This window comes from Poecilia reticulata, linkage group LG22 (assembly GCF_000633615.1).
Source record: "Poecilia reticulata strain Guanapo linkage group LG22, Guppy_female_1.0+MT, whole genome shotgun sequence".
NCBI classification, from domain to species: Eukaryota; Metazoa; Chordata; class Actinopteri; order Cyprinodontiformes; family Poeciliidae; genus Poecilia; species Poecilia reticulata.
In genome coordinates, this window is record NC_024352.1 from 7,226,723 (window position 1) to 7,245,273 (window position 18,551).

General features: G+C 40.1%; 2 protein-coding genes across 6 annotated transcripts in view; one reads left to right on the forward strand and one right to left on the reverse strand.

Moving 5' to 3' along the window:
- The window catches only part of fndc3ba (fibronectin type III domain containing 3Ba), a 103,987-nt gene extending 90,719 nt beyond the window's left edge, over window positions 1–13,268 (forward strand). For all 5 annotated transcript variants that reach the window (XM_008399213.1, XM_008399215.1, XM_008399217.1 and 2 more), the window contains 3 exons: window positions 4,172–4,338; window positions 5,221–5,348; window positions 6,742–13,268. In XM_008399213.1, the coding sequence (XP_008397435.1) occupies window positions 4,172–4,338; window positions 5,221–5,348; window positions 6,742–7,053 (607 nt within the window). In that variant the 3' untranslated portion in view covers window positions 7,054–13,268. The remainder of the gene's footprint in view (window positions 1–4,171; window positions 4,339–5,220; window positions 5,349–6,741) is intronic.
- Window positions 13,269–13,467: 199 nt separating this feature from the next.
- Window positions 13,468–18,551, reverse strand: part of ghsra (growth hormone secretagogue receptor a) — a 7,955-nt gene continuing 2,871 nt past the window's right edge. Inside the window, exon 2 of the mRNA XM_008399212.2 lies at window positions 13,468–18,087. Within this exon, the coding sequence (XP_008397434.1) occupies window positions 17,774–18,087 (314 nt within the window). The 3' untranslated portion in view covers window positions 13,468–17,773. The remainder of the gene's footprint in view (window positions 18,088–18,551) is intronic.

Sequence of the window (18,551 nt, forward strand, 5' to 3'; positions counted from 1 at the left end):
TTAACTAATTTTAAAATCAGGCATTAATCAACGCTTTACTAGAATCTGCCTGTGATGCATGTGGAAAGAGTCAGCATAAAGTCCGGACTGAATGAAAATCATTATAAACCTATTTGTTGCGCTAAGAAGAACAGCTGAAAACTTACGAGTTTATCAACTGCGGTAGCAATTTAGCTCCAACTCCTCCCCTTGTCATTTCTATATTCTTTGCACAAAATGTTGAATAAACATTAATGTTGTTTCCACATATCATCTCCGATGTCCGCTGGACTTCGGGTTGCGCCGTTTCAGCTGTTTGGGATTCCCCTCGTTATTTCCCCTCAGAAAGCAGGAGGAGAATCTGCGCGTTCTGATTGGCTACCTGTCACATTCAGTGTTGAAGCTCCCAGTCGGGGAAAACCACTGATTTAAATCGGAGCGGCCACGACGATCTACCGTAACCCACCACACACTGCAGGATGATCGGTTACGAAATCAACGACAATCTTAGATCGGTCAACGATCTAAGATTGTCATAAGGGAAAAATAGGGGCAAAAAATCGTGTAGTATTTACTATTGTATTAGATAGTCGGATGTGCCCATCTTCTCTATTTAAATCTAGTGATTACTGAAGGGCAATATAGTATACAGACTTCATAATCTGCACTCTTTTGGTTGAATGCAGTATTTATTTCCACTTTGGCTTTGTTGTTTAGTTTTTTTTATTCAAGTACGTTTTTTGTTAATGGAGACTGAGAATCCATTTTATTTTTGTTTTTGGTTGTTTTGTTTCAGTTTATCAGTTCCAGTGTTATGTGTTCTTTTGGTCTTGAAACAATATTATCGTTTATCGCAATAATTTTGTAGACAATCGTCCAGCAAAATTTAGCATGACAGGCCTAATTGTAGTCAACAAAATCTCCCTCCTTTTGGTCAGCATATCCAGAATTGGTTTAATATTAGCAAGTAATTTGTTTTTTGTTTTTTTTGAAACTCTTACATTGTTTGTCAAAACATATAGCGAGAGAAAATTGTTTCTGTTGCCCAGCGAAGATAGATGAAATATCAACCTGCCTAGAAAACGAGTGCTCTTTTATTTTTTTTATGGTAATTGAAGTTTTAAAATTATTTATCAACCTAAATAAAACCTATAATTTTGCGTGAATGACGGGAGATGTTTTGTACGAAATTTTGAATTTCGTACAAAACAACTCAATCTTCAGATTGAGTTGGCTCTTTCACATCCTCCTTTGTTCCCTAATCACATTGCGTCAAAGTGAACTGTCATGATTGTCTTATTTTTTTAATATTAATAAGGCAACCAGACGCGAGATTCTCAAAACAACCAAGAAGATTGTGAAAGCTCAAAAATTGCGAGCTTTGCAAACAAATATCTTGAATATCCAGCCGCAGTTTCTCCAAATATAATTTGGGATTTTCCATTAATCGTTTTTGACTTTGGCTGTCCTCTGTAATGTCTTTAGTTGTTTCTCTGATTGTCCTCTGATCTAATTCCTGCTTATGAATCTCATTTCATCTGTTGGCATGCTTACAATATCAGAACCTCGGGAGACATTAGAATCTGTTTTCCTATCCATCTCTCAGCATATTTTTCCCTTGTGCATCCAGGCATATTTATTTTTCTTTGACTGTATTAGACGAGACAAAATAGTTTTGTCATATATTCACAATATTTACTTCTTTTTACTTCTCTCTTCCTTCCTATTGCCTTTCCAATTTTTTTTCTTGTTTTTTTGTGTACTTTTATATTTCCTTCCAGCGTCCAGTTAATTCCTTCCATTACTGCATGTTCCCTCATTTTCGCAATTCTGCTGTGTTTTCCCTCTATAAGAGCTTTTTTCTCGGTTCCCATTTTCCATATCTGCGTTACCCCAAAGGCCTTCTGCCAGGGACATTACGAGTTGAAAGGATGAGACGGTAATGGGTTGTTGTACAGTTCAGAGGAGGATTAAACCATCCAACACAAAGGATTCTTAAGAAGAATGCAGGTGGACAAAACACTGCGTCGGCTGCGTCTGCGTTTGACCTGTCCATGTTTTCATCCATCGCCAGGATTTATCTAAAGGTTTCATTGCCTCCGTCTTTCTTCCCTTCAGCCTTTTTGAAGTTTAACCGTTTGTTGCCAATCATCACACTTTCCTGTGCCTACTGAAAATATCCCAGTGTAATCTCTGTTGCAAATCTTAATTGTAGCTGATACATTTTTTTTTTTTTTGCAACGTAATCAGTGTTTGGCAAGCGATTTGTTTTGGCTGGATTTAATCGTAACTTAATCACAAAATATACCTAAAGTATTGATAATGCCTGCGGTGGACCATTTTGCTTTATAAAAACTAGGTTTGTTTTTGACCTTAATCATTTTTCTGTTTTTTTATGTATTTATTTTTTCTTAATGGAGACAAAGAGAACTTTTGATGATGTAAGGTAGGGAAGCTACATGTCCAGCTGCTGACTGATGGAGATGGAGCGCATATTAGATCTGAACTGCAACCCTTTTCTAATGTTCAACTCCTGGCTGACAGGTGGATTATTTAAAGTAATTTAAAAAGACGCCATGCACACCCACAAGTGAGAGACTTGTTGTTGTGTTTTTGTTTGTGATCAACTTCACTGCAATGCCTCCAAGAGGATTTTTTTCCCACCAAAGCAGTTTTACTGCTTAACCACCAGTTATTCTAAAGCCAGTTTTATTTGATTTTGTACATGAAACCTTTTTGTTTTTCCCGTCAACTCGGAGTCAAGTCATTATGCTGCTCATTCTGCGACAATAGCTGTCTGATTTGTATCCCTGCAAAAAGTAATTATAACATCACCGTCTAAATTCATGAACTGAAAAATGAGTTTTACATTTCGAAGATGATTTCTAAACGCCACCTGGCGTTGTTGACTGTCGATCTTTAAGATCAGGATCCAAAGCATAATTTATGGATTCAGAAGAAAATACCGTCTGCAAGCACTGCTGAGGCACGTCGGCTCAAACTTGTGAATTATAGATTCATTTTGAAAAGACAAAATGCGAAAGCCAAACTCATTACAGCCAGAAACGTTGCAGAACAAAACAGATGCTGCTACGACCGCACTTTGGCTCTGAACCAAGGTTTGCCGTTGGCTACATTAACTGTGTGCTGGCAAATTGACCGAGTTGGGCTGTGACATTAGTAGCTCTATGCATTAATTGTTTTGACACGCTGCCTTTTAGCCTAATGCAATCGACACAAACGGGTCACGGCTCCTGACGGACCAGACGATGCATCCATTTTCTTTATGCGTTTATATTTCCAACTCAAACTCTAATCTGTTTGTGTTGGGTAAGTTTTTGGTTTAGGGATCCAGTTCAGCTTTGTGTGCAAGAATTAATAACGCTACATTATCAGCCTGAGACGGTAGTACTCCATCTTTCTGTAGTACAGCTAATAAAGAGCCCATCTCATTTTGTTGTTTTTTTTCCTCTTGCTTCTTTTTCTTCTATTCAGCTTCTCATCATCTCTTGAATATCCTTCCTTCATCATTCCTCTCTCACCCTGCCACATCCTCTTATTCGCACTCCCCTCGTGTGACCCATCTTCTTTGTGCGCACGTCACTCGTCTTTCTCTTCCACTGCTTTATTTCTCGCCTCTTTCCTGGAAAAACTGATTGCATCGATAAATATCCCCTTTCCAGCTCATATCCACGTTTTTTTTTTTGACGTACAGATTCTCTACTATATTCCTTCAAGCCGTTCAGCTAGGCAGCCTGGAATATTTCTCTCCTTCTGTTCTTGGTTTTACAGGCCTATACGTAAAGTTGTGGGGGGTTTTTTAAAACCAAGATGGTGGCTTAAAATGAATTACAATCGCTTATGATGGAGATTTGTGGAGATTTGCAATTGTCAGAGCTTGAAAGAAATAGGCAATGGCTATTGAGACCTCTAGCAACTACAACTAGCTCTGTGGGACAATTTTCTTCTTATTGGTCAGAAATCTAAATAAAACACTGGTTTAGATAGAGAACATATTTGTTTAGGTAGAATATAGCATACCTGTGCTTATCTAAAGTATCTTAAGAAGTTTCATGTAAAGCCGACTGTCTTCTATCTTTGTATCAGCCACAGTTGGCTTAAGAATTGTTTCGGAAATGTTTTATTTGCTTCGTCTGGCCACTCGTCATTTCTCCTCTGCGTGGTTTCCCAGGTTTGTGACGATCTACCACGGTCCCAGCCACACCTACAAAGTCCAACGACTGATTGAGTCCAGCAGCTACAGCTTCAGAATACAGGCACTCAGTGACGCCGGGGAGGGTCCGTTCTCCGACACACATACTTTCTGCACCACCAAGTCTCTACCCCCCGCCATCAAGGGTAAGCTTCTCTCAATCTTCCAATCAAAAGAAGCTGTGTTTCTTTAATGTGTTTAGTTAATGTAGCTAACTTGTGTTTCAGCGTCAAATGAAAAATACCAATTGTTGATTTGATCTCCATCTAAGCCAGGCTGCCACTGATTTGTTTAGGAGATTTCAAAAGGAAAAAAAATTCACGTCATGAGCATCACAACTCTTCCGTCCAATAATGACATGATATTATCTCATGCACTGATGAACAGTCACTCCCCTCAGCATGTCGAATGCTTGAAGTGGATAAAAGTACTCGGAGCATTCTGAATAAAACATAGACACAATACCTTTAACATTGATTATGATCAACCGGCACTCTTGTATATTATTACTGTTTATTTAAAGCTTTTTTGAAAGAGTTTATTGGTTGGTTTTGTTAAAAAAAAAAAAAAAAAAAAAAAAAAAACCCAACATGGTAACAACAGTGTGGATGATTGGAATAATTAGATTTAGTTATTGTGTTTGTCTTCAAAATAAGTCAAAGCATGTGCGGTCAGACATGTCAGCCCATGGACTTGATCTGCATGTCAATTTATATCCACTAAGCAATTAATCATTGGAGGCGATGAGTAATATAATGATACTCTTGTGATCACAAAAGTGTAAAAAACTTTGTGGTGTTGTTCGCAAAGCACTAGACATTATAAGAGTTTTCAGTGCAGTGTGTTAAATGATGGTTTTCCCAGAGGAAAAGTGTACTTTTTGTGCTTTGAGGTTTGCATTAAGACAACTCGAGGCCGCTTTATTTATTGTAATTTTATTATTCGTTTTGCGATTTTTTGGCAGAGTGAGAACTTTAACTGGTATGTTTCCAATTTTCTTAAAATCCTTCACTTTTCCGTTCCGACAGCCCCCAGGATTCACCAGCTGGAGGGGAACGTGTGCGAGGTGACATGGGAGACGGTCCCACCAATGAGAGGAGACTCTGTGAACTACGTGCTCCAGATGCTGGCGGGGCGCGAGTCTGAATACAAACAGGTTCGTCTCTTTCCCCACACAAAGACACGCGTGCAACAGAGTGCAGCTTAAAGGGCGGAGCTGGGAGCCGCCGTCTCTCTGGTCCAGAGCTTCTCTTTGATTGCTCGATTCTTTCTTACCTCTCCGGAATTGCATAGGGAAAATATTTCTAATCTTCAGTGGTGATTTTTTAAAATTTGGTCTTCCTCGGATGGGAAGGGACACGTTCAGCTGCAAAATTGCACGTGGATAAATAAAACGCACACATGCCTCGATAGAAATTTACATATTGGAAGAGAAAGGAAAAAATATGAATGCTGACACTTTTTATGTTCACTCACTTCCCCTGAGTGATGGTATTTGCTAAGAGATACTGCAGGAATTTCAATGACTTGTGGCAGCTGAAAAAGATTTCGAGTTCCTGTCGAAATGTGACGGCTGTAAAGATGAGCAGAGAAACGGACATTAATATTCCCCCTTGTGTCATCTTCTGTAATTGGATTAGCGAATGGTTGGAGGGAGACGGCCGAGTCTTTCAGACCATGTGGATACGAGCACAACTGGTCTCTGTTTATGTTTATTTAATTGTGCGAAGAGATCGGACGCATACTGATGGATTTATTTTTTTCTCACCAGAACGTTTATCTTCTTTGATGAAGCGTTCGTCTCGGTCGAGCGTTTCACCATTTAGCGTTTCAACCCCAAACTTTTATGCATTGGGATTTTATATAGCAAAGTAATGCCTTAATGTTGAGATCGAGGTAGTAGGATACAATGTTTTCAACATGTTTTACGAACCTCTTTGCCTTTTTGTGTAGCACATGTCAGTCAACTTGTGCCACCATCTTTTGCTGCGGTACCGACCCACGTACTCTTTTGGGTCAACTTTGTGCATCGAGAGACTAACATTTTTAGCTCAAGTCTTGAAAAAAATGTCTTTGTCATTCTAGCACCTAACGCAAACTATTCCATTGTAGCTCTATTGGTATGTTGGAAACATCGTCGTTCCCCCTAGTTGAAATATTTCATTTCATTTGGCAAATAATGACACTTTTAATGCACTAAAAGTTGCATTGAATGTTCATTAAAAGTTTCGACTGCATTATTCAGGAAATAATGAACCTTTTAATGCAAAATTTAATTAAAACTTGCATGAAAAGTCAATAAAAAAAACAGTCAGCTTTGCGTTAAGTGTCATCGTTCACCGAATAACACTTCATGACAGTCATAAGCGTTCACGAAGACTCCTTCATCTTTCTGACAGGTGTTATGTAATGCTTATGCACACCCCTTCAAATAATGTCGCCAAAGATTTTTAAGTGAAGCATATTCAGAAGCTTACTCTTACTTCCCTTTCTATCTCTCCACTTTACTACAACCAATGTCAATTCATACTCTCTTGTTTTCCCCACAGATTTTTAAGGGAGACGAAGCTTCGTTCCAAGTTTCCAGTCTTCAGGCAAACACAGACTATCGTTTCCGCGTCGGCGCCTGCCGCCAGTGCCGGGACTCGCACCAGGAGCTGTGCGGGCCGCTGAGCCCCTCCTCCCTCTTCACGCTGCGCCGCCAGGAGTCGCCGTCGTCGGGAGACCACGGCGCTTTGGAAACGGGCAAGGGGGTGGGCCTGATCTCGAGCGACGAGCGCTTCGCGGCGCTGATCGTGTGCGTGTTCGCCGGCCTGTCCATCCTCATCGCCTGCCTGCTACAGTACTTCTTCATGAAGTGAGGGAATTTTTTTTTAACTATAGGATAGAAAGCGAAATCAAAAGAGTAAATCACAGAAATGAACTTTTTACAAATGTCTATGAAAGAACAGAATGAAATCAAAACACTTGAGATGTACTTTTAAGGCTATATATGTCGATTTTTTTTTTTTTTAAACAATTTTTTTTTGTAGTCAAAGTATTGATTCAGGCTTCTCAATTTTTTCCTCTCCCTTTACTCGGTTTGGTGTCATTTTTGTTCTACACCGCTGTCGCGTTTGTCTCTTTTGTTAAGGATTTCTGTTGAGGGAAGCTTCATCTTGGCTGTACCTCAGTTGGGAAAGAAAACTGATAATCAAGCCTTAAAATAAGTGTGAGCGAAACACTTGCTCCTCATACTGACTTGCATGTTGTTTTTTTTTTTTTTTCATTTTATATGTCTACATTATTCAGTAGAAAACATATATATTTCTCTGCCGTCATTGCCTTACTTTTATTTCGCTGCGGTCTGTATTCATTCAGCCATATTCAAATGTAGGCCTTTAAAGCTTTAGCTTTTCCTACTTATTCAGTTTGTTCCTTCTCTGCAGGCTGTCGGTCAGGACAAAACAATCGCCTGACCAAAACACAAACACTTGCACATGCGAACCTCTGTACATAACCATGCACGCATACGGAACTACACATTTGCAAGGACAATGAGGAAAAAAAAATTAGTTTCAGTTTTGAAGACAGTCGTATCTGCTCAGCTTTTGCCACTCGCACATTCAGCTACCAAAGTGATGCAATCCGTTTGTGGTGTAAGATGCTGCTATCCTGTGATTTCATAGTATCCGAGAGAAAAAATGGAAAAACGTGTATTTTAGTGTGAAAAATGATGGCAAAGTAAGGTTGAAACGTAAAAGGGGGGGAAGGAGTGAAATAGGTGCTCAAAAGTAGAAGCTCTGAGGTCAGTTTTAGCAATTTGCGCTAAAAGGGATAGTTCAGAATGTTTAAAGTTGGGTTCTGTTAAAAAATTTTTAGGCAGTTCGTGTTTTCCTTACAGCAGACAAGTGCCTTGGCGTTTTCCATGTAGCATGAATCCAGATTAGTTGGTGCCCGAGGCAGAAGCTAATGACTAGTCTAGGAGGGGCGGAGACTGAAGCGGACCTCTGCTGTTTTCAAAACAACTCCGATCTGGAAAACCCAAAAGTGATTTATTCAAATGCTTTTCAAATGGCTCAAATGAAACAAGACGAGATCTTGGAAATATCTTTTTGAAAAGCTAAGAATCCAGTTTTTGTTTTGACAAACTGAAGTCCTGACACAGTGCACGCCGTAGCAGAGTAAAATAGTTTGTTCAGGTGCACTGCCTCCAAACTTTTCCTCTGTGTAAAGTTTCTCAAGTTTAAAGGTTAATAGCTCGTGTTTCCATCAAACACATGAGTTGTTACTTTTAGATTGGAGTTGTTTTAAGACGTAGAAATTCACTCCAGTCTATCCTTTGTTGGGCTAGCTGTTAGCACCCGCTTCCGGGATCACCTAACGCCGAGTTCATGCTAAATCTATGTGCCGAGAGACTTTAAGTAAGGTATTAACTGCTTCTAATCTTTGGACAGGACCTCAGCAATCTTTTAAATACCACTCTTAGGTCAGAATCTGGACCTTACGTCGGGCATTTGTAGACTCCAGGAAAACGGGCTGGGATCGCAATCGCCTGTTGCTTTTCTTAGGAAGGAGTTGGCCCAGCACATGTTTGATCCTTTGTAAGACCCTAGGGGGGGTTCTGCCTTCTCAGATGTTATAACTTCAACCTCTCTATCTGGAGGTGCCAGCAGCGTGTCGGCGCCCTTCTCTACGATCCACGTTTGCAAACTGGGAAAAGCCATTAGAAGTTAGCTTGCGCTTTGTTCTCCAGACATTTAGCACAAACGCTGAAGCTGTTCCTCCTCGTAGCGCGTTCTGTGAATCAACACATTTAAAGACTCTTCCACTCTTTTTGCATCTCCTGAATATTTGTACTTAATCTCCCTTTTTTCTTTTTGTTTTTTCTCTTTGGCTCTGCCTACTTCTCGCCTGCTTTCAGTCCATCCTGTCTCTCTGCTTCCTCCACATCTCTTGCTCTTTCTCTATTAAAAGGTGCTTTATTGACATGTAATCAGAGCGGTAGCAAGTCTGTGATCTCTTCTCAGACGGACATGATCTCTGAGGACTTGAACTAATCTTCACTAACCAAACAAAGCCTTGGACAGGACACAGCTCAACAGAACAGGGCATTGTGACATACGAAACAGCCCCCCCATCTTCCCCCTGACCTCCGTGTCCCGCCTCATGTCTGCTCCTCCCAGCAAATCTTTTACATCAAAGCCAAGGTACAAACCGTGTTTTATCTTCTGTAGTCCAAAGAAGCCACCCCGATCTGCATTACTAATGTGAAACATGCCTACTTCAGCTGGGTTGGGGCTTGGTGGCGAGACCCGACAGGAGGCAGAGGTTTGGATTTAGCTCTGAGTGGCAGCCTGTGACGTACCTCAGGGATAAGGCCTTACAGAGGGGGAGCTCTAATCCCGTCGTCCCCATAGCTGTCGTCACCATCATCATATTGACCATCCTTTTTCCCCGCCTTCCTCCTTCTTCTTCCCTCTTGACGCTGCATCTCGCCCTCTGTCCTCGCTGTGCCTTGCTTCGTATGTGTCGGTAAGCAAAGCGTTTTACTAGCTCAGAAAAAAAAAAAACAAAAAGAAAAAAAAAACTACAAAAAAAAAAAAAATTTGCCAAAGTTGATGGGGAAAGTCAAGGTAGAGTCCTTTTCTAGGTTTTATTTATACTATATATTTGCATACAGTACTTTACATGCCAATTACAGTGCAATCTTCATTTATTTATTGTTTAAAGATTAAGAGACAAGTGTAGTTATATACTAATTTTTTTCTTGTAGCATGTTTTTTTTTTTTTTTTTTAATGGATGTATGTTAGATTGTATGATTAAGGCCAGCATTCCTTATCTCAGTAACCCTTTAAGTATTTCTCTTGCTCATCAGTTCATGCATTACCATTTCAGACATGTAACCAAATGCCGATGGGTTTTTGTAACGCTTAGAGACACATGTAGCAAGCCAGACCTTAGTGTCACTTCAAGTTCCTTCGTATGGGGATGAATATTTCTGCCTTTGGCTTTTTTTTTTTTCCTGTTCTGAATAGTGTTATATTGAAGCTTCTGATATCTTATTTTACAGTTTTTAATGCCAAAGTGCAGTCTTTTTTTTATTTTTTAATCTCTAGATATTGCAGCCGTCTTGAGGGTTCTGTGATGTTCTTCTGTAACAGCACATCATTACAACTATTATTGTTAGTATTGCTCTCTCAAATGGAACAAAACATTAACTTGATCTGTGATTACGCTTTTTTTAATTTTATATAATGTTTTTTATTGTGTCTTATAAAGCAAAATTGTGCCATTTTTAAAGAAATGTCAAGACCCCGTACTTTGTAGAATTTTTTTTTAAAACTAATTTCACATTTAAATTTAAAGAAAACAAACAAACAAAAAAAAAAACATGACGATTTCAGGCAGATGACGATGGGTGCTGGTTATTTCGCCCGTTCGCCGTTTCGTACCTTTGCATGTTTGGTTGTTTTCGACTCCACGTTTTCTGTGTGAATTGGTGCCATTGAACGCACCATCGTATCACTTGTCAACCTACAATTTAAAGAAACTTCCTAGATCTGATGGTCTTGTGGAACGAAATGTAGGTTTATAACTTCAATAAACATCTTTACATGAGGAAGACCTTTAACTATTTTCATTTGATCCTGTCTTGTTTTCTAGCAGTCAGTTGGCCAAAACCTGAGTCGTGTTCAAGTTGTAATAAATGGGAATAGAGTTGACATTAAAATCTTAGATACTTACAGTGGCTCTCAAAAGTGTACAGACTCCTGTTAGGATTCCTGGGGTTTGTACTTTATCAATTGTTTTTATGTATAATGTGAAATGTATCCCATGTGATTCATCTGAAGAATGTAAGGGGCTAAAAACTACATATAAAGGTTGAATAATGAGGTTTTCTTGAAATAATACAATTCTGTGTCTGTCAGCAAAGCAGATCTGGGCTTAGTTTGGTTGTTTCAGAGCTTTAATTTTCTTGTCTTGGATGTTTGCTTGGACACGCTGCGATGAGGATACCGAGACTCCCTTTTGTCAGTAGACGCCTGAAATTAGAGCCAAGTTGTGTTAAAAGCTGTTCACAATTTCACCTACCTTGATGAAAATCTCAGCTGAAAGAAGGTAACTGTCACCACTGTTTCACTGTAGTTAAGTACACGTTCTTCCGCAGGTTTATGGGGAGAACTTGGATGCAACTGGAACTTTTCATTGGAAGAAAATCCTTTTGTCTTGTGACTCTACTTGGTAGCCAAGAGACTGTTGTAAGAGGTTGATCTCAATTAGTCCTCCGGCTTCATCCACTGGTGGTGCTGGTTTCCTGGGATCTGCACTGGCCAACTGACTATTTTATTTCTTGCCTTTTCAATCGTTTTGGAGAAAGAACAGGTTTTTATAAAGTCGCTACCGTCTTACACTTTCTGCTGAAGCTTTCTTAATGGTGCTAAATAAATCTTTGTCCCCTTCTCCTAAACTATATCCACGTACAATCAGGTCATTTTGATCTTTTATAAACCCTCTTCAAACCATAGCCTTTGCAAAAAGATGCTAATGAGCAAATAATGCGCTATAATTGAAAGCAGGTGTGAATTACGTAACCAGTTTATACCCAGTCGAATAGTACAAGACGTAGATTACAAACCTGTGGATATGTACACATTTAAGAGCCACTGTAATAAAAATGTTTGTCAGACTGAAGCATTTTTATAATCCCTTATCTCTAATTTACGACAAAGACGCGACGACAACGAAACACAGGCAGATTTGCAGCGGTTTAATTAGACGGGTGCAAATAAAATGGTAAAAAGGGTTTCAGAACAGAGGCATGAATTAGCCAAAGGGGTGAACTGCCCCATGGCCTGATGTCAACAAAAATAGTTTGACAATTCCTTATTGGGTTAGTTGTTGCTGGTGTATCGGTAGAGTTTTCTTCTTCTTTTGTTTCCTTTTTCTTTTTTTTTTTAATCCAGTGTTTTGCTAAGAGATAATATACAGAGATATCTATAGAGTTATAGAGTAAAAATGGTAAACGCATTATGACTAACAAGAGTTGAAGCACTTTTTTTATGACGAGCATTCGACGTGACGAGGTTACGAGTGGGAGGCAACGGATCCTTTGCTCTATTACAAAAACAAAAAAACACTACTGCCAACGCTTACTGTTACGTCCATTTGGCATTATCCTCCCGTTGGCATCACTGTGACATTACTGGAGCATGGCACTGCGCTCCCAGCAGAATGCAATCTACAGCACTGAGGAAAGTACACTTCATACGAGGTACCGTGCCTTTGCCAGATATGCTCATTGTGTGTCTGCCTAGACTGTTGCATATTAATTGACTGGTTGACGTGAGTTTTCTTGTCTTTATTAACCCCCCCTTTAGTTTCCCTCTTTGAGCCTTAAAACCCCAGTGCAAGAGCAGAGGAGTCCTTCTGTCGCCAGCAGGCCAGTTATCTTAGTATTGAACAATCTGATAGGTTTTGTATATCCCTTTATGGGCTTTATTATTTTCATTTTTTTGGTTGGTTTTCCAAATGCTGTTTAGCTTTTAAGAGACCCACTCACCCCATGACTCCCCTCCCCGACCCCCAACCAGTCCTGCACATTTTGTGGCTATGTCCACAATAAGAGACGACGTTTTAGCCCAGCAACCCCACGTCTGTGCCTTCTGATCAGTTTTTTTCTTTTTACTTTTATTTTTTTTTAAATGTACATTTTACAGTAAGTGGAGGGGTTTTTTTTGACTGAGAGATTTGGCAATTTGACAGAGACTCACAGGTATTTAACTATTTTCTGAAGAGAATACAAATAAAAGACAAAAGATATTTTTACCTCACAATTTTAGAGCAAACATTCCAATGTTGTCATGGTCTATGATTTGACACAGAAAAAAAGCATAAAAAAAGAAGTTCATGCATTTTTGTTTCTTGTATTGTAAATGTTAGACAATTTCATATGCATTATATTAAAAAGAAACTGCCATATCAATTTTAATGTATAGATTTTTGCAAATACTACCCTATGTATGTAAGACTTAACTGTATCGGTAGCGTATATATAATATATTTATGCCCAATAAATGTTTTAATTTTTTCTGACTTGCATTGCATTTGTTTTTGTTTCCTGTTGATACTTATTCCAACTCCTACACACGATGCTTTCATGTATTTAAGTGTAGCTTCTGGTGCCTTGCAAAAAAAATATCCGTACTGCCTTTTCCTGTGATTTGTCACATTGAGACCACAAACAAGAATTGTAGCATAAAAGTGTGTTTTATTGTGATTCCATTCAATTCGATCACATAATCAATAGGAGTGTGATTTGAAGTTTACAACAAGCCATGTCGGAGTACAGAAGCACACCACAGATTTTATTTGACTTTTCAAAAAAGGAACTTTTTGTACCTCCTGGGGCCCAAATCTGCCATACTGGAAGCTCCTCCTACAAGAAAAAGCTCCATCATTTGATGTCCAATCACAATATGAATTTACAAATGATCAAAAATGCACATCATTTGCCTGTACCCAAATCTCTTAACGCAACCACAACATATCCAAATCGTCTGGTTGCATGGACCTGCTTTTGTCCTCTTCTTAAAAGTGATGACAATCACACACGCCCCTCGGCACTGCATGCAAAACGGAACGTTCCGCAATCGGCTTCTCCATACAAGGTTCCAGACGGAGTAGCTCGAAAAACACACAAAGGTAAGATGGACACAACACATCCAGGTCATTTTTATTTTTAAGACACAATCACTACCTTCACCATAGAGTCCGACACAAACATGGCAGCACGGCTCTTTAAGCCGGCCACATGTCTGAAAATAAACATTTTGAAGTCATTGGCTGTCGGAGTGGGTCACCACTTGACGGGCCTCGCCTTACGTTACGCGTCTGATCTTTGCAGCATTCGGTCCTGACGTGGTCATCCTGCGTTTCTGCACAAACACCGACAGAGATGCTTCTGCGCAGCCTGATGGTGGAGGAGTTTCAACACCTGGTCTGGAGGAAACGCATTTTAGCGCCTCTAAGCAGGTGTGACTGTGAGTGTGATTGTTCCACAGCTGCAGCTGATTTGCCGATCTTCCGTTTGCGCGCTGGCGCTCATCGGTCTCTAACATGCAACATTCCGGAAGGCGGGGACGACGGAAATCCTGACTCGATTCACCCCGTCTGCCTTTTCTCTGATGTCGAGTCATTTACCTTTGCTTCAGAGCTTCAGAAATCCACAACTCGGGTGGGAGAATCTGTCGACGGGACTTCATGGATCTGGCCGTAATGAAAGGGTTTGGGGAGGAAAGCTATTGTTGAAATGCCATCTAGGGTGCACAGCAACCACGTGGAAGGTGTTCTGCTTAGATGAGACGGAAGTAGATTTTTATTTTTTAACTTATGAAACACTCTGGACACTTTCCACACCAGTAATGGATTGAGGCGTACGGAAGGATTCTTGACAGATTCTCCCTTTTGTTTTTGTGTACCTGGTTGACCTCATTGCTGAATGAGGGACGCTTTAATCCGTTGTTGATGTCCGCCACTCTGGAGTCTTTAAGGGTATGTGAAGTAACAGACTGGCGTTAGTCCCTTTGGTCACTAAGGCATAATGCCTGCTAAGACGACAGACCTCACGCTGTTGTGTCGCTGGTTAGCGTCATACGATGAGGTAAAACGGGAGCAAATATAGGAATCGTTAAAAAAAAAAATCCCTATATCTCACACCCCTAGGAACAAAAATGCTGCCAAGTTTTGCCATTTGTTGTCTGTAAGTACAGATATGGAACATAAAAGAAATCAGTCTCGTCTTATTTTTAATTGACCACGTTTTCTTTTAATTAACACAGATACATTAACCAGCAGATAACTGCCACAATTTTTTTTTCAAAAACCAAAACGAAATGAAACTATTTGTCTTCTTTTAATCATTATACATTTAGTACATTAATAAATATATCGTCCTGCTGACAGTATATACAGTTGGAAAAAATTCATTTAGCAGAAATACATTCTTTACTGCCAAGAGGCCACGTATTAAATCCAGGTGATTTGCTGCACAAATCATCAATCGAGACGTCCAAAGCGTCTATGAGCCAAAGCGGGGGCGGCGTCAAGGCGTACAGGTTGTTCATTGATCCAAAGGATGACACAACACATGGCACACGGCTCTTTATTAATCCACACTTCTTACTTTGAATAATATTCACTTTTAAAAGCAGCAGGGACAGAAACCAGGGCTGCTGAACACAGTTGTAATAACACATTTAGAAAGCGATTCTTTTCTCTTTTTTTTCAGTTCAAATGCTTTAAAAGGCCATTTATTAACAAATGTACAACTGACGCACTCTGATGTAAAATATGAAACGGAAGATGATTTGTGATGGAACAAGCATATTTTGGAGGGAAAACGGGCAAAACGTGGTTTGCGCTCACTTTTTAAAGTAGAAAATTTTACTCAAAAACTAACCCTGAAGAAGTGGCGAGAAGGCAAAACCTTAACGTGTCGTGGAAAAAAAGAAAAAGCTGAAACAAACCTTAAAAGTAAAAAAAGAAAAGGTGGTTAAAAAATATATAATACCATGTGTTTTTTTTGTTTTTTTAGTGCATCGCTCATAAACCAAAATGAGCTGCAAGAAGAATGTAGATCACACATCTGCATTCAGCTGGCAGCGAATTCAGATGGCATGTAAGAAACAGTAAAATCTGCAACACGCTATGTGTCCAAATCACAGCGTGAGTTTAGCTGTTAGAAATGAAAATCAAGCTATTTGTGTTTTTTGCAGTGCAGTGAAACATATGACTAATACCTCTAGAACAGTACGTTCAGAATGATTATTTTCATAATAATCTAGTGAAAACAAGAAACATGTGCCTCTTCAGATTCTCTCTCTCTTTTTTTTTTTTTTTACCTCAGATGACCAATCTAAGGTCGAAGGACCCTTGGCGATGGACAGTCTGATATTTACTTCTAATCTATTCGAGGGGCCGGTTTGTACAAGTAGATTAAAAAGAGAAAGTTATTCCACAATCTTCCTCTTTTTGCTGATAACCAATTAGAAACAATTATTCCCAATGCTGCAATCCTACTATAGAATATAATTTTCTTGTGAGCAACAAAAAAAACTGTTTTAGTCTATTTCAGCCAGCTGAGCAGCAGAAGGAAGGGCAGCAATGTGTTACCGTACATACAGAAAATATTACACACACCAGAAAAAGTTCTGGGTGAGATTAAAAGCCTGAGCCTGTTAAAAACTAGATTTGAGCGTGGACAGACTCGGGAGGTCTCAAAAGAATTTGAAATCAGCCATCAGACTCTGTGGAAATCAGTCCACAGGCCGAGTCTAAGTAACAGTGAAGCCCTGAAACACGGTGATGACCCAAAACACACGAATAAATTCACCAAGAACCGTCAAGAACCCCAGGCACAGTGGAAGCCCAGATCTTGATCTTATTAAGATTTTCAATCCTTAAAAAAACATTTCAGAGCTAAAAGTGAGAAATGGGACAAACTTTCCTCAGGCTGATGTCAGAGACTGTCAGATGGATACAAGAAGTTCACAGCCAATACTGTTCTTGTATATTTTTGCTTAGTTTGCAAAATAAGAAAAATTGTGTTACTGGGTGCAAATAAGTCACTTTTTTTCCAACAGAAAGATTAAAGAACAATTCCTAACAAACGACTGGATTTTCAATGGGGTCTCCTAATTTGTTTGTCATAGAGACAATTTGTAATGTTTCTAATTTGTAATTCGAATATACACTGTGTTAAAACTTTATAGGATTTGATTTGTGATATACCTATCATTTCCAATTTATGATATTTTACCGCCAAGAAAAATCCACCGTGTGGGAAACGATTAGTGCCTGGCTACAAAATGGAGGAAAGGGTGAAATGACAATGAGTGGGTAGAAAATGAGGAAACAAATCGGCAAAGGGGCGAACTGACCCCCGGAGCCCTAATCAGCCCATCCCTATGAATAAAACAAAAAACAAAGCTTTCAATCCAAAAAATGTTAAGTACAATTAAAGCACAGCTGTCCAGGCACTAAAACACCAGAACACCCTTTTTATGCCAGGGAGCGCGACCCCTGTTTGCAGCATCAGCTCAGCGCAAGCATGGAGTGGAAATTCAACATGCAGGTCTTTGGAAATAATGGAGAACACAGAGTCTGCCTCACTAACAGCCTGCTGCACAGCCACACACACATGCTTGCACACGACCTGCACCTCTGCCCCGCTCTGAAGGAGTACAGAGAAATGCGACGAGTTTTAAAATTCTACAGTGCTTCCTTTTGTCATCCAGAATACGGTATAAGGCATTTGTAGATGTGTGTGTGATATTTAGGTTTATATGTACAAAATGCTCCTTTTTTTTATTTTTATTTTTTTAATCCCATTTATCAGGCCAAGAAGCATTTCCAGACGGTGTGATGGTCGTTTACGCTCCACGGCACTTGCTGAAAGAATCTTGACACGTCGCGGAACATTTAAGAGCAAAACCAGCTTTCGCAAAAATTCAGTTTCAAGCATCTTCAAGTCTTTGGAGATTGTCCCCTCTCTGACAAGAAACGATGGCTTCCGGGTTGACTCCTTGACACGGTTGGGTTCAAAAGCTCACGGTGGATTCTGTCCAGCCGTTTGAGCCGTCGCCCTTCAAGGTGCTGGCTGTGCGGCACCGGGACGGCTGGCCGTCGGTCAGGCCGAACAGGCGCGCCGCCGCAACCCGGTACTTCCACGACATGGTGTTGTAGAGGATCGGATTTATCGCCGCGCTCAGATAGAAGAGCACGACTGACAGCAGGCTGCAGTACTCGGACAGCACGGACAGCAGCGGAGAGGGCGCGTCCAGGGAGCGGAACTGCAGGTAGCGGCCCACGTGGAAGGGCAGCCAGCACAGAACGAAGGACAACACGACCACCACTTGTGAGAGAGAGAGAGAGAGAGAGAGAGAGAGAGAGAGAGAGAGAGAGAGAGAGAGAGAGAGAGAGATAAAAGATCAAATGCTGTTCAGATTTTAAAAAGCAGAACCGAATCAAAGGCTTCAAATAAAAAGAAATTCAGGATCCATGACCAGACGCTACGCATGACCATGTTTTCATCTGTGTGAGGGGACGACGCTCGGTCCTCATTATCTGGAAAGGCGAACAAGCATTAGAAAATTGTTCAGGGAAAGATGTTTGTGTCTATTTTCGAAGCCTTTGCTGCCCCACAGAACAAGCTGTCCTGAGCTGTGAGTCATTTCAGCCACATCTAGACCCACCGCTCCAATCAAGTTTCTTTTTAATTTAGTTCAAAACGTACTTTTTTCCCCCTATCAGCCATCTATCTAATACGTTTTGAAAGTTTTGATAGACATAGTCAAAACTTGTTTTTATATATATATA